We start from the raw sequence: 17,339 nt of genomic DNA, 5'->3' as shown, positions 1-17,339 counted from the left end.
GCCTCCTTCGTCAAACTCTTTTCGAAAGAGACTAGAAAAGATGAACGGCGAAGAGGTGTGTGCTGGGGGAGTTGAACTCACTGGAGGCCCCGAGACTGACTTTAATCCTCGCTCATGATGCTTCGGCATCTAGCCGAGCGTCCTTTGCACATTTTCTCTTCCCGTTAAATCCCAACATCAACAATCAGATCCCCAGTCCCCCCGGCTTATCATCGGCGTGCGGTGGCGAGGGAACAGGCGCTAGCAGCAACAACCAACACGCGCCAGATTTTACACAGTCTGAACACTGAGCTCATTTTTCAGAACACTGGGCACCAGACCTCCAACTTCCCTCCCCATAGGCCCGAAAGAAAGAAACGAGCTGGATTCGAAAAAGTAGGGAGGGCGAATGAAAGAAAAAAAAATTATAAAAAGGACCAAACTCGGAATTTCTGCTCTTCCCTTCCCCAATCTAAGGAAAGGAATTTCAATAGATTAAAGAAATATTTCTCGGCCTTCTCTCTTCAGCTATAAGCTCTCAACATCAGGCTTTCGAGAATTTTAACTGCAACACAGCGAGTGAAAGTGCTGCCAAGCCACACAAATCGTCAGGATTGTGTATGACGCACTCGTACCGACATGATGTCTTCATGACATCGTCTTTTGAAATTGTCAACGACAAATAAAAGTGATGACAAACCCAAGCCCTACTGAGAGTCGATTTCAACACAGAAGTGGAATAGGTATTTTCCAAATAAAGAAAGTCGATGAAAAACCAAATCATCCGCAATAATAGTAAACGTTTCCTTCCATATATTAATAGGTTTGTATGACTGAATATTAAGCAATACTACTCAGCGATATATTCTTCACAACAACACCTTTTAAATCAGATGGGAAGAAAATGTGAAGTATATGCACGAAGATAAGCATGTCAAAAATATAGCATCAAGTGGAATACTCGAAACCAGACTGAGAATAGAAGATATGTCTCGTGATCATGAAAGAGGAAATTTCAAATTACTCACCTTTACCTGGGCATCTGGCTTTATGATACAGAAACACACGAAAATAAAACATGAATCAATTTCAATGTTTTTGGTACTAAGTGATTTGTTAATCCTCCCATTTTCAAAGTATGGGTCAATGTTATTTTTATACATGAAAATATATAAATGTATCAGAGTTGAACTATGAGCATTTAAAAACACTACGAATACGTATTTTGCATTAAAAAACGCTTCAAATAATAACTTGTAATATTCTTACTCGAGCATGGTGATTAACAGTAAATCAATAAAATTGGTATAATTTTTTTCCTTTGAAAAACACGTTTTTATTGAATGCATGCATTAAAGGCATTTTTGTATATTATGGCAACGACATTATTGTAGAAATTCAATAATTCCGGATGCTCTCAGATAGCAATTTGAATCAACTCTAAGACACAGTAATCGCGAAAAATTCTCAAAAAGTCTCGAAAAAAGTTGTTCATTATAATAAAGTTCACAACTTTCGGCCTGTTACGCCGTGTTCCAGGCTTCTTTGATGCAGACGTTTCGTCTCCTCGCTTGTCGAAAACTGCACTGAAAATATTCACCGCAGTAGTAGACGAAACGTCTGCTTCAAAGAAGCCTGGAACATGGTATAACAGCCCGAAAGGTATGGACTTTGTTATAAACTGCGGCAGTGAGAGCCTGCCTTGTTCATTACAGTTTATTAAACTATTAGAATTTGTCTCACTTTTTATAATAATAATAATTTTAATTTATCATAAATTTATTTATTATTAAGAATAAAATGAGTGAGGAAATCAAGACAAAAAAAAAGTTCTTACCTGATCAATCGGACAACCAGAATTGACCAACATGCTCTGGGATTGGGCCAAAAGGACTTGCAACAACTTTTCTTTCACATCATTAGCCCCTTGATGCTTCGGCCGACTACGTGAGAAAAAAATTTAAAAATATATTAAGCTTCATTATATAATCAAAACGTTTGAATTTTAATGAAATAAACAGAAGCAACCTAATTTTGTGTGGTATGTAGGTTGCTAGGGCATTGAATTTTCTTTACGTTACTTTAATTAGCTCAAGTTGGATTTTATTACGATTTTCACATGCACTATAGAAACTATTTCCGAAAAAACTGTTTCCGCGTTTGTTAAAAGGTTTTACGCAGAAAAGTTTCGCCTTTGTGTTCACAAAACACTATGAATACCTTTCAACTTTAACTATAGATAATTTTAGAGAGCGGGTGTAAAATTAAGAAAATAAAATCTCGGGAATAACCAGGGGGGGTCAACCCCGCCAAAAGTTTTCCCTGAGTATGTACCCTATTTGATGTGTCCTGGCATGTCAAATATTTACTTTACTTACTTTGAGGCCACTATAGACGTCGACTATAAAAATTGTATTGAAAAAAAATTGAAATACTATACCTCTTAAAAATCGATGCACACACAACTTTAGAAGAAGGAGCGATTACTTGTAGTTTTTCCCCTAATGATTAAACTTACCTATGCTAAAGCCATTTAGAATATGACTGAAGCCAAGAAACCGAAAGAAATCACACAGTAGTTATTTAAAACTACATTGAAAAAAAATTTCCCTCGATTTGAGTTCATACTGGAAACCGACACAAAATCTGACCTATGAAGCGAACTATGTAAAGAACGATCTCTTCCTCATTCAACTGAGAATTACATAATGATAATTCGCGATGAATCCTATATAATCTAAACTCATGCGGAACTCCAACGAACGCTCATTTGTTTCTCGAATTTAAATACAAAAACCTGTGAATTGGTTAAAAAATTGACCATGACACATTTTATAAAATTTCCGCAGATTAGGAATTTAATTGTACAACGACACCATAGAAAATCTAATCCGAACTGGAGAGGGATGGGGAAAAGAATTTCAACCAAAACCTTTGCTAAGAGAGCATGTTGTATTTTATAAAAGAGTAAATTATAAGTATTATAAAAAAAGATGAGAAATAGAAAGATTCATAATATTGAAATGCATTACGAAAATGGAACTCCTAAAGATCTAAAATTTTGAGGAACTGCATAACTACTACACATGTGAGAGATTTTCCAAACAAAACTACACTTAACAAGCATGATAAAAAAATATGCTTGTTAAGTTATGATTAAAAAGAATACGCAGATACCATGAATCCCAAACAGTTTCTTTTAAAATAAAAAGTGATTTTCATCCTCACTTCTTCCTTCTACGATCAATTAGAATCAAGTATAAGTTTACAATAATTTTATTCTGCACAGAGCAAGCTTATGCTTAAAATAAATGAGAATTCGTCTGCCTCTTTACTCAGTGTGTATACACCTATAAATATTTCTCCTACGTTATGAACTTCCAAAAAAGAATAAACCATACAAAATTATTGGTTCACAGTATTCGGAACTCGGCATCTTAAAAATTTTTGTACGCTTATCTCTAGGCAGAAATAGGTATTAAAAATTTGTTATTAAAATAGAAATATATTTAATTCTAATAAAATATACGTCATTTAAGACTTGTGACGATACTGCCTACTGATGCCACACAAACAAACACGCTCAACGCCTTATGGCAATTAACAAGAACTCAATCATACGATGACAAAACTCATTCGTTTTCCCTCGAATACATAAGATTAGTACATTTAAGTCCAAAGTCTCTTGAGTATACCGTGAGTGAACGGCAGTTTCCAAACACAAATGAGAAATCAAATTGCTAAGCATATTCATAAAGAAAATAAAAATAAAAATCACGATTGACACTTCTCTCTTCCCCATACCCAGCTCAGTTGAGCAAAATTCGAACTTTTTTTTCAGTTGTTTTTTCATTCTATCGTTCGAAGTACTGCGTCTGTTACAAATTCCTCATTAATAATTATAAAAATTCACAAAACAAACATACTATTCGGAAAAAAAAACCGATAAAAAAACGATTACACAAGATGCTTTTTTTTTTAATAATGGTCTATCCTCAGTAAATAATTTATCATTAAAAAAAATGGGCAAAAACGGGGACTAAGAAAAAAAAAATGCAAATAGATATGAAAACAGTGGAAGTATCAGTATCAAGAGACAATGAATGCTACACATAATCTCTAATTAATTTGAGGAAGATAATACGCGGCATCGAGTCTTAGTAAGCCGTTGCAGAAAAATTATTGCTAAAAAAAGAATCAAATCGAAAAAAAAATATTCTCAAGATGTCTATAGAAATCTTAGCGTTTTTCAAGCATTTTTTTTTCTCCTTCCTAACATAACTATAAAAAAAAAATCATGACAAAAGTATTCTATTAAATACATTTCTCCCCAATTAAATTTCCTTAAGAATAAAATATTTTTTTGATACAAACGAAAAAAAAAAAGAAAAAGATTCGACTCTTAAATAGCTACAGCTATTTTAAGCAAACCAAAAACCAGCAAATAAAGCAAGCAATGATTAACGCAAAAATATTTTTGCATGTATTTCTTCTATTATTATTATTATTTCCCGTATTTTCGACTGGGACCGAGTTCGAGGTAAGTAGGAGGGGCGTCGACGGTTCAAGTTTAACGAATGCGTCCACGAGGGAATCGACAACAAGAAACAGGCAAAAAATTGCGACACTCGCACATCATAAAATCAAAACGAGAAATGTCAAAGAAAAAACGGGAAAAAAAGAGAACGAGGGAAAAAATGCATTTCTTTCGCAGGTGACTTTTAATTAATGAGAAACGAACTACATGTACAGAAGCCAAGATAAAAGAAATCGACAATTTTTGACGAATAGCGACTTGAGAGATAACAAGAAATTCGTATCTGAAAAAAAAAATTATTTTCGTAACGTTCATTATACTTTATTTTTTAGTATAGAAATTTTGAACCCTTATCCATCATCAATGATCTTTTATGGATGTAATATGCCATAAAAATTAAAGTTCGCAAACCACGGACCTTAGAAAATCATAACTGAAATGATTCTTAAAAAGTGTTTAAAAACATTAAAAATGAAATCAAAATTTGAAGGACCATTAAAGTTAAATAATTTCTCATAAAAGTAAGATTTTTGTATTTCCATGCATCTGCTAAACAAGAATGACACTCGCTAACAAATGTACCTGAAAATTTAATTTGCTCGATTTTTTTTTCTTTTCTGTCAATCACTGCAAGAACTGAAGGGTAAAAGTGGTAAAACGCTACGAGTGCCAAAACGAAAAATGTTAGGAAATCACAAAAATATGTTTTTGCAGCTTGTAGAGACGTTTACATTTGCGACCTCTTTACATGCTCTTTTTAACAACTTACAGAACTACCTGGCATTTTTCACGTTGACAACATTTGACACTTTAACTTAAAAAACAATGTTTTTTGGCACTTATATTGTTTACCACTTCAACTGTCGAAGTATGCTCTATGATGTCAAAGAATGTATATTAACGAATTACACTTTTGATGGCATGAGAGAGAGTGAATATTTATTCTTACCTATACAGTTGAATTCGAAGTGTAGCTACTGTACTGAGATCTCTTAAAATATCTCCAACAGTCGCTTCTGGGGAATCTGTGATTTGGTCAAAGGTTAGAGGCTTCCAATTCCTTAATTGAATTGCTCCTACGAAAGGAAACAAAAAAAAAAATTAAATGACGAAGATGTAATTTGTCATACTATGCAATATATCTACAAAAACGGATAACCGTTATTGTATTCACACTCTTACACGATTCTAAAATATATGTGCACACAAACTTGTCCATTTAATGGCTATCAAATGACCAGAAAAATACCGAATTATTTTATTGTACTTGAGAAATCAATGGATGTGAAGTGATACAGGCCGAATTGAAATTCAATGTTTATTTGAATCGATTGATTTGATTTTCATTATTTTTCCTTTTATTTGCCGTTTCTTAATTTTTTAGAGATATCAACCAAGAAAAGAAATTTTTTTAGACTCGAGTTGTCCATAGAAACATTTAAAAAAAAGTTAAAAAAAATTAAAATTTGTTCTTCTCAAAAATGAGGGATTTAAAAAGATTAAATTTATGGCAAAAGTGCTGAAATTTGTGATTCCTAAATCAGGTTTGGAATTTCACATTTTCAGGGGGGGGGGATCACGTGATATCAAGAACGAAAAAAAAATATATATATATATATATTTTTTTTTAAATTAATAAAACCGATATTCCGGGAACATTGGCTGTTGGAAGGTCAAGTAGAATTAACGGAACAAAGTTTTCCAACAATCAAAATATATGTATAGACCTATATACAGGGTGCATTGTTAACACCTCACACCGCAAATGACTGGTGAACTCATGGTACTCATGGTGAACTCATGGATTACTGGTGATCCCAGAGGCATACTTCCAATTAGAAAAATATCCAAATAATGTAGGACCCCAGATACGTCATTCATATTGCAAGGGGTTGCGTAGTTATTAAACCAACTTTGTATACGGACACACTGTGCTCAAAAACCCAAGTAGAAAAGTTGTTGCCCTGTTTCTCCTGAGGCCAACAAAAAAAATTTCCACGTATCTGAGTGACAATATTTGCAGAGATATTTTAATTCAAAAGGAAAAGTTGGCGGGGGGGGGGAGACAGCATAAATGTGGGAGAAAGCATTTTCGGTTAGTTTAATACTGCTTTTCCCCCAACTTCTATCCTAATTTTGAATTCAAATATCTCAGCGAGCACTTAGAAAATTTGATTTTTTTTTTGTTGGCATCAGGAGGGACAGTGCAGTCTCTAATCGGGTTTTTGTACATAGGGTGTTCGTATAAAAAGTTAACATTTTTATTTTAATAACTGTATAACCCCTTGTAACATTAATGACATATCTGAATAAATATGCGTTACTTGGATACTTTTCTAGTTGGAAATATGCCTCGAAGATCAACGGTTCGCCAGTAAAACGCTATGCGCTCTGTTACCTATGCATTCCGTATAGTCAAATAGTCGAAGTGCGATTGTTCTACACATGTCAGTTAATTTTTTTTTTCCTCAATAAAAAAATTTAAAAATTATAAAAATAATTAAAAACCAGAATGAAATAACCAAAACGGATTACATAAACTACGTTATTATCGAATTCAGAGATATTTTGCGGTATTAAAGAAAAATAGAAAATTTTCCACGTCGAATAGACAAGTTCACGGGTCCTAAATTCGTTTCTGAGGGCAACACAAACTTTTCAGACCACCGTGTGTACCAACATGAAAAAGGGTCAATAAATCTCGGAAGAGTAGAAAAACAAATATTTTGGACCATTTTTCCTCGGGGGTATATTTTTTGGCTCTCAAAAGATCTGGCTGGCACCTCATTGTTTTTCAAGTTGACAAGCCCTGAATTAGTGGAACTATAGCACCTGTTTATTATAGTGAGAAAAAAAATCACCTCAACATATGAAAAAAGATTCTCCAAAATGTTAATTTGATTCACACGAGTTGCACTGGAAAGGAATATAGGGACCATCGTGAAGAGCTACGTTAAATCAAGAATTTGAACCCTCGATATGTAGGGGAATTTTTCCTTAAACTGTTTAATCGGGAAAATGTGTTGTGAGGTGCAAATTCAAATAATTTACATTTTTTTAAGTGAGAACAGTATAAAAATTGATTTTTGTTTCCTCAAATTCATTATGTGGGGCGGTACAACTACTGCATTCTATATATACAAGGTGATTCAAAAATAATTATTGGGGTTTAAAAAAAACATAACTTGAAATATATAAATTGTACTGTGTAATAGCAAACGGGGTATGAAGAAGCAAAGGTTAAATTTTTATTCTTTCACATTCAATATTCCAAAAGCGTTTTGTGTTTTGGAATATGCGACATCTTCATTGCTTGTTTCAGTGCAACGAGCAATCAGAAGAAATACGGAGCACAGTTAAAGCCTCCTAGATACTACTTTCTAGGAGACTTTGGCACAGTCGCCGTCCCATCAGACGAGCCTTTAAGGCAGGCATCTTCAACCCGTTGCTCGCGAGCACCACGGTGCTTCCTGAAGCATCCAGAATGCTCGATGCTTGAGTTCGATTTCGTGAACACTTGATCAACGTTGCAAACATCATGTACTAATTGCGTTCTAGGATTGAAATCAACCTGATTGCATAAAGTCGTACGTCGAACTTGCTGAAAATGGTGCTCTTCTTTTGATGACGGTTACAGGCAGTGCTCGCTTCTAGAAAAAGGTTGAAGATCCCTGCTTTAATGTCTTCTGATCTTTCGCTATTTGTGACTTTTTACCTTTGGAATGCTGTGTACATGCCTCTACAGCCAGCCACTTTGAATGAGCTCAAGAATTGAATTACCACCACTTTTACGAACATTAATACTGTCTCGGGGATGAATTGAACAAACAATTTGTGTGCCGCGTAACAGAAGGAGGACACCACTTGCAAGTAATGGAAAAAAAGAACTTGGAATATCTCTGCTGCTTACGAGGTATTATCTATTTTGCTATCTGTAATACTTTTTGAAATATATCACTTTGAAATCCGATGATTATTTTTGAATCACACTGTATAATTCCCTTTTCTTTTACGGAGATATTCATATTTAGTTTAACTCTTGAGCCGTGGAATTCTTTTACTTTTTTCACACACTCTTCGTATAAAACCGGATATATGTATAAAATAACTTGTAGCACAAGCTAAAATTTGATGCTATATAGTGACATTGAAGATTTATAGAAATATTAAAATTTTTATAAACAATTTTTTTCCCTGATCATTGATACAAAAAATGCATTGGGGGGGGGGGGGGCAGACAAGATTTTTAACAATGATCGCATCACTGATGGTACAGATAACGAAACATCCATTTTTAGCTGAGAGCAACAATCCACGTGTAAAATGTGACACAGAAAAAAGAAATCAGAATTAGATTTGGAAAAAGAAGTCAATACATAAAAATTAGAATTATTTGAAAGGAGAAAAGAAAGGACGACCACCAAGTTCTTAAAGAGACAACAGAGAACACATCCGATATTCCACGTAATATAATTACCACAATAATAGGCATCGGCGTGAAGGTCCGACAAACGTGGCAAAAACTCTTCCCAAGCAGCTTAACCGCACGCAGAAGGCAATCAGTTGTGTAAAACCGATTTCGAAAATTTCCGTTAGTTCCATCCGAGAATACAAAGCACTTCATTAAAACCGCAGCAATCCGCGCGAGCAACGAATCCAACCACCACGCACGCTCACCAACCTGCACCTTTTCCGAAATCAAAACCACGTAAAGTACCGGCGCCCATTTGGAAGCTCATTACAAGGGCGAGCTACTACAGATCCTGAGGGCGAGCTTTACTCAGCAATGGTAGTACACACTATCCTAAGTGAGGGGCTGAAAGGGAAAGACGACGAAGAGAAAGAGAGAAATATTCTAGCCAATTAGCATAACAATGGCAGGCCCGGTGTTTCGCCGGGCTTTAATGAGCATCGGACGCACGTGGGGCGCGCTTCGGTTAATCGGCAACGTCTCAAGGAAACAGGCTCGAAGCCACCGCCTCCTCGACTTTCCTCCGGTTGCGCCACAAAAATGCCGTCGAAGTCTCTTGTACTGCTTGTATGTTTCTTTGCTCTTGTTGTTGTTGTTCTTCGTGAAGCGAAAATACCAAAGCTCTTCTCTCTTTTTGGAAAAGCAAGAAGAGAATCCAATGGAAAGTTCTTAATCAGCTTTCAGCTGGGAGACGTCGAGCTGGCAACAAAACGGCAAGAGTCCCACTTTAAACCTCAGATAATGCAAGGGGATTAGGGGATTGACGTTGCCTCCGCGGCCTCACAAAAAAAGCGCAGCCTCGCAAATTGTAAGCATAACACCCCCACCCGACCACCAGCCTAAAACAGACTTTGGAGGTTCCTTCATTACGAAAGACTCGCTAATAAAAACATGGTTATTAAGGAAGCCCGGGGCAAATGAGTGAGTGAGCGCGGGCTCAAGAAAAACGGAGAGCGACAGAACAGGAAAGCGACACAAGACGGTGGACTGCTAAGAAAAAAAAAAAAAAAACAGTCGAGAAGAGAAGTAAGAAAAAAAGTGCGTGTTTCTCTCTTCGGCAGAAGAGCAGCAATCTTCATCTGCATGCCAAAGAAGGCGCAGCAGCAAGTCGGTAGGAAACGTGGTGGTGGTATGGGCGGCGATGGTAGTATGCGTTTGGGCCCCCTGTCAGTCCTCCTAATCCTCTTACACCTTGACGTGTGTCACTCCTAGAGCCCAGACTCAGGGAAAGGCCTACCTCTCTACTTTGCCTAAGCTGCAAGCACGACGAGAAACGCCAGGGTCCCCCATACCCTGCTTAATCCAGCCTTAAATAAAACATGGACTTCGTAGGGAAAAGCTGCTTTGGGCAGACATCTCACGATGCCGATGCCGGCCGCGCCAGAACTCGCGAGCGAGCGCAAGCCCTAAGCACATCAACCTCCTATCTCTGGCTCTAATGTAGTCGAAAGATTAGATTTCTGCGGTGCTACTGTTGCTGCTGCTACGGTCCCAACTCTTCCACTTGCAGTCACTGACTACTAGAGTGAGTGAGTGGATGGATGGTAAGAGAGAAAGAGACAGCCGAGGAAGAAGTGGATGGAGGCAGCAACAGGGATGTTCCGTAATCCTCTCAGCCACCTGTGCTTCAGGCATTCGACAATGCCTTTAGTCCGTAGGTGCGCGCTTGCTTTGCTACATCTTGTTTTCGGGCCGTTTTAGCGAAGCACCTCCTCGCCGGTGTCCCGGAGGCTCAAGCGCCTCCACTTACCGAAGATGCGTCCCGGGTTTATCTCTTACGCCTGAAGCATTACCTCTCCGCGAACTCGTCTCCTCCTCTCTTCTATTGCGTCTCTATACTTCGCTATATACATGGCACTCTCTTCTTCACCCTATCGAACTGATGTTTGAGTATCTCTTCGCTATCAAACACCGTGCAAGGACGCCTCAGTATTATCCTCTCGCTTTGTCTGCCTCTTATAGAATCGAGTGTACGAGTACGTATATACACGTGGCAAGTATATCTTGGAGGCCGAGCCTAAGCAGTCCTGGCTCGGAACAAATCCCCGCAGAGAATCGGGGCCACTCTTTAAATTCCCGCTGCAACGGAAAAGCTGTGGATTTAATTGTTACGATTTCAACATCGAAACGGAAAATAACCAACAGCGAATTTCATAAACCACACTTTTTTCCACGAAGGTTTTTCCCCCCTGCTCGCAACTACTTCGTCCAAACATAGTTTTTCAAATGGCTTAAAAGTTTATTTGATGGCATGACATACTTCAAAACGAATTTCTAAAAACTATTTTATTCAACTGAATTCTTGAACATTTCAGCTAAAAACATTCACTACTTTTTTCTACTCAGTCATTTGCTCTTGAAATCTCTAATAAAAAGAGTAAATCTCAAATTGCAGGTCCGTTAAGAAATTACAGGAATGAAATAGTAACCAATGAATTTTAGAAAACTCTGTCTTTTGAAAGAGAACTTCTTGGGGCAAAGGGCCGTCGTCGGTACGAATTCATTTTCTTTAATTGAATGGATGTCTGGGAGAAAGGCATATGTTACAATTTGAAATTTTACAGAAAACGCGAAAAACTAAAGGCATTTCATTTCGAAGTCGTAATCACTGAAGAAATCACATATATGGTCTTCCACTTTTCAACGTTAAAAACGTTGTCCATTACAGGAGAGTTTGTCACACCACATATTTTACCTTCTTTAATAAAAAAAACCATTTCGGAAAAAATTTAACATATGAAATTCTTCTAGACACCTATTCAAATGTCTTCTTCCCCAATGGAGTTCCTTTATTTATATAACTACATATACTTCACCACCATTGCCAAAAAATTTCGATGACGCCACCGACAAATTTAAGAATAAAGTTTTGGTATATAATCGCAGTTCTCTCAAATACCAACAAAAAGTTTTCCTACTTCACTGCTCAAAGCATAGTTTGCTCAACGCGACAAACACACATAAAATACGACTTCACACCAGCCATTTGATCAGTAGATCCAAAGCCGTCAAAAAGTCAATTTAAATACGGTTTATTGACACCGTAAACAATTGACTCACACGTGATTAATAATTGAGTGCGTGAGAATAGTTTCTCTCTCTTTGGCATCTTATACCAACTTAAAATAGTCACATCCCTTCACTTCACACAGTTATCAGATTAAATCCATAGCCAACGAGAAGGATACTGAATTTTTCCTTTTTCTAAATTACTGACAAAAATAAAACCTCTCACCATAGCGAATTCGTTGAACGAACGTAAATCAAGTGGAAGAACATAACACTTTTCAAGGGCAATAATAGATTTTCTCAAGTTTTTCTGATGCACAAATGCTGAAAGATCGGCAGCCCATTTCCCCCACCCCTCTAAAAAATAACTTTTAACAGATGAAATCAAAGTGAAACAACAATATAAATAGAGAGAAGGAAAAAACCGCAGCTTTTTCACTCATAAACGTCTGGTAAAAAGAAATGAATTGGCGCTGAAAGAGAAAAAAAAAAAATCAAATTCAATTCGCATGCTATATAATTTAAATCTGTATTAAAAGTGATGCGAGCTGATAAAAACACATTCGAGGAGGGAGGAGTACAGGTCGATACGATTGCATAGATCCATCATAGTCAAAGGAAATTTTCTAATAATCAGTCACAGGGAGTCCATGTTTATTTCGTATGACACTTTGAGATTCGCCAGAAATGCAACAGGGCGTTTACCACCCCTCTTTATTTTATTTTTTTTTATTTTGACGAAACTAATCACGCGATGGTTTCTTTTAATGGCGTAACCCTGAAAAGTTCGTTTAACTCTTAAAACGATATCGCCGTAAGAATAAAAGCTTTAAGGTCTAAAAAATCACTTTCTATAAGTCATATCGAAAAAAAAAAAACAAGATCAAGCTAGGCACTTAATACTTTTTTTTTTCATTGCTTATTTAAACGGTATATTTAGAAATGAAACGCTGATAAATTATAAGTATAGATCGCGTGTAAAGATACGCGAAAGCGGAATGCCTTAAAAAAACTGAAATAAATCTGAATTGAGAGAAATGACGAGTATTAAGAAATTTTTGACAGCTCATTCTCAAATACGATTACTATTATTTTTTTCTTTCTTTTCACAAACCCGAGATTTTATTGAAAATTAAATCTACATAAATGGAGCCACGCAGTTCAAAATAAGTTATATTTTTTCAAGTCATATTTGAATGAGTAAATAATTTATCCAGAGTAAATCAAAATCTGAGTAAATAATGATCGATCAGATACCTAGGAGAAACTGACATACAAAATTTAGTACGGATTACTTGTTGCAGACTTTAAAATTTAAATGGCTGAAAATAATGAAACTTATCTCTCACAGTATTGATGCGTAAAAATTGCTTTACTCGCGTTGAGAACTGGAAACAAAAAAAAAACATACAGTAATACATGACGTTAAATTGTCTCAACGGATGCTTTCAAGAAAAATGTTCGTTGATGAAAAATGAAAACCGAATCGCGAAAAAAGACGATCTACGAAAGTTTTTGATGAGTAGTTTTTATTAAGTTGTTTGTTAGCTTTCGAAACCGAAAAAATAAAGTGCATACCATCATCACAAAGCTGTAGTTTCGATATTTAGGATGTGCGCACGCTGAAATGCCGACGTGACAAATCCACTCAGTAACAACTGGGCTGACCATATTTCTTTACGAAAAATACGGGAAATTGACCTTCGAAATACGGGCCATTGCTAATTATTGCCAAAAATGATGCCAAAAGTAAGCAAAGTCACTCACCAACTCATGCTAAAATTAGATAAGTTGCCAATCACGGAAAACAAGCGTCACTTCAAATTTCAGTGAATTAAAAAAACATAATTTTGAGATGAATATTCGTGTTTGTAGTCGTAATTATCGTAATGCAATTTCTGAGTTAGAAAGATAATTTTAATCGTTGAGTTGAAGAATAAAGAGTCAAGTTGACTTCGTTGAAAATACGAGACAAACCGGGACATTTTTGCAAAAAAGTCGGGACAGCCAAAAACACAGAAATAACCGGGACTGTCCCGAGAAATACAGGACGTATGGTTACCATGGTAACAATGAAGGAAAAATTTACATTTATTTTTAACCACTGAATAACTTCCGAATCCTTTTTTTTTTTAATTAAGGAAAAACCAACAAAAATCATAATGGTTTTGGAAAAATTCAAAATGATAAAAATTCATCCACAACTTATTCATTTACTTCTCGGACAGCAACGCCATCTACTTAAATAAAATAGAAACAAAATCTCAAGTTAAACCTCTAACATTTTAGATAAGGCTCCTATAATACTATTTGTTATATATAGTTTTTCCATCCAGGTAATTTAAAATTAAAAATACTAAATCATGTAAGACCACAACTAGGACTTCTTAAAAATTGAGAAAGTGGGTGAAATTAGTTTCATTATATGCATCTTACCAAGATACATTCGTTGCTTTTGAATAATAATTAGAAACATTTTTGAAATATATCGTTCTGGATTACTAATAATTCCAATTAGTATAGTAGATATTATACAGGAACGATTGCATTACATCAGTGGGGTTCTTAACCTTTTATCCATCCCGCACCCTTAGTACAATTCTATTTACTTTCCTGCACCTCCTTGGATAATTAGTCTATTCGCTAGAAATTTCTTTTGTCAGTAATTACATTAATTATGAACCCATTAGTTATTATAATTTTCTAAACCTGCAATTTAATTTAAAAATCAATTTTTCGAAGAAAAAATATCAAAGCAACAAAATTAAATTTACATGTAGAATTTTAGTGACTAATTTGTTATTGATTTTTCATAATTATATAATATTTTGGAAAAAAAAGTTATTTTTTGAAAGGATATACACAACGGTATATAATCACTTACATTAAAGTGATGGGTTTTTTTTGGGGGGGGGCGGTGCGACCGCACATGTCGCACATCGCTGAGGGCGGCTCTGAACTCAACACATCAGAAATGTTCTAAATCAGAATTTTGAAATTCCTTTCTCTGTGCTCGAATTCCGTGCTCATGCTCGCCTTCCAATGAAATCATTTTTAATTAAATTACCATTGATGACGGCTCTCCATTGAAGAGCCGAAACGCGTCGACCATTCGACCAATTGAATTTATTTGTCTTGAAAACGTGGCAATTTTTGTATAAAAAATAAATTACCATCGTTTATAGAATTAAGATCGAAAAGAAATGGGTCTAGTATCACTAAGGGAAGAAGAAACATTTGCAAAAACATCTGGAAACTAAGTGATAATAACCATTGTGTCCTCTAAATTCCCTCAAACTGAGAATAATTAAATTTTACGTGACACATTTCTGCGAGCGAAAGCCAAAAAATGTATCAAAATGTCGGTGAGAATCATAAAGAATTAAAAAATTCGATTGTTCTCATCATTTTACACACAATCTCCTGAATAATCAGTCGACTCCACCTCTGACGTTGGGGAGGAGGGACAATGCCCCCACCCAGGGCCGTCTCAAGAGTATCATGGGGCCCCGGGCCAATTGGTTTTCCTGAGGCCCTACCTCGTAAATTCTAGAAAATTTCAACCGAATCTCATTTTTGTGAGGCCCCTCTTCGCCTGAGGCCCCCGGGCCGTGCCCGGGTGGGCCCATGCGTTAAGACGGCACTGCCCCCACTCCCGTATCTACCCATCTCCGCCCATGCCTAAAGGTCCCTCACTAATAAATACCCCGCTGTATTAGATGAAGGATTGCATCCAAAAGTGGTAGTGTGAAATTTCTTCCACAGATGGCAGTATTGCGTTCGTTCCTTTTAAAGGATTTATTTCATAGGATAAAATACGATATAATAAAAGGGAAAAAAACCAAGCTGGAGAAAAACAACTTGCAAGCACACAAAAATAAATAAAAAAAATTATAAATTTGAACACTGAAAAAATGCTAAATTTTAACACGGATGTTTTTTTTTCAAGCAATCAGAATGCACAAGTAGCGAAATCACATTTCGTGTAATTACAGTACGTATTATGCAGTTGCCCCTACAGATGGCGTCACTGAATGAGGAAATTTTCACAAATATTTTTAAAGATGAAATCCCGGAAAGTTCGCAGCTTCAACTCACACATTCAATGACAAGAATAATTTTAAAATCCCCAAAAAGATTTATTGCTAAAAAAAACTGTTTTTTTGTGCTAACTTTTCAGTGGGATTGGTAAGTTAAAAGCTCAGACCTGAAACAAAATAAGAGAGATAGTTCGAAGTGAATCGTGGTTCGTCTATAACAGTGTTGCTCAATGGCTCCCTTTGGACAAAATATTTTCTTCTCGTGGCCATGGTGTCCACAGGGTGGAGCTGACACATTACAGTGAAAAGAAAAAAAAATGTATTCACTATTTAAATTGACTGGGTGCTTATTTACATCACTGAGAAAAATACGGGCCGCAACTGGGGGGGGGGGGGGAGCAGGGGGGGGTCTGGTGCTGAACCAGGAGGGGGCGCCGAATTTCCCCTTTAATTGCTTCTACATTACAAGGGGCGCCAAAATGTCGGCTTGCCCCGGATGACAAAGTATCTAGTTGCGGCCCTGCCGTAAATGCAGGCTACTTTGTCTCAAAACGTAAAAATAATTGAACCATGCGTGCTACAAGCCGATTGCTTCAGGTTCGCATAGTAACCGTCGATTATGCCAGGCCACATCATTTAGTTAGGTTAGTTTGTTATCATTAGTTTGTTAAATCCTAATATTCACCGCTAGGATGCAGCGATGCTGTTTTCATAACTTTGTTAAATACACGTTTTGGGGATGTCAAACTTCCGTTTGTGCAAGGAATTCATTGCATGTTTTAGTTTAGGTAAGTACCAAATTTTAAAGCCAATGTCATGCTGATTAAATGACAGTTTTTTGTTGAAATCTATCAAGGTCACGAATAGATCAAAAAACAGTACTGATAACTCTAAAAAACGGGTTACTTTATGCCAATCGAAATGTGGGACAAAGTAGCGGAAAATGCTTGAGCCAACATCGGGAACCAATAGTGGACTTCGAAATAAGTCTGTTGAGGAAAATGAGCCATTGGAATCAACTGCGCCAAACACTGCGGAAATCGAATCTCTAAAGCACACTTTGGAAGAAGGATATATATATTGTAGTATGCAGAGGCGGATTTAACGGCGGGCGCACGGGGCCCCGACTTCTAAAGGGCATCGAAAAACCCAAACTTCACTTTTTTCTTAATTTTGCGCTCGGGGCCTCAACCAACTTTAATCCGCCATTGGTAGTATGTATAGAAAGATGTCCTCCCCCACTTGTTCATACAAGATATCTCGAAAGATTGGTTATATTTTGGAGGTGATTTAGGAAGAAAAT

General features: G+C 36.4%; 1 protein-coding gene across 3 annotated transcripts in view; it reads right to left on the bottom strand.

The window, feature by feature from the left end:
- The window catches only part of dve (SATB1_N and homeodomain domain-containing protein dve), a 147,781-nt gene that overhangs the window by 15,624 nt on the left and 114,818 nt on the right, over positions 1–17,339 (bottom strand). For all 3 annotated transcript variants that reach the window (XM_089253584.1, XM_089253583.1, XM_089253586.1), the window contains 2 exons: positions 5,466–5,592; positions 1,817–1,922 (listed from right to left, as the gene is read on the bottom strand). In XM_089253584.1, coding sequence (XP_089109710.1) covers positions 1,817–1,922; positions 5,466–5,592 — 233 coding nt within the window. The remainder of the gene's footprint in view (positions 1–1,816; positions 1,923–5,465; positions 5,593–17,339) is intronic.

The sequence above is a fragment of the Pholcus phalangioides genome, unplaced genomic scaffold, assembly GCF_987345545.1.
Source record: "Pholcus phalangioides strain wild (caught in Gottingen) unplaced genomic scaffold, Ppha-v1.0 ptg000039l_1, whole genome shotgun sequence".
In the NCBI taxonomy this organism is placed as follows: Eukaryota; Metazoa; Arthropoda; class Arachnida; order Araneae; family Pholcidae; genus Pholcus; species Pholcus phalangioides.
Note: the sequence above shows the minus strand (reverse complement) of the source record. Positions and strands in the feature narration are given on the sequence as shown.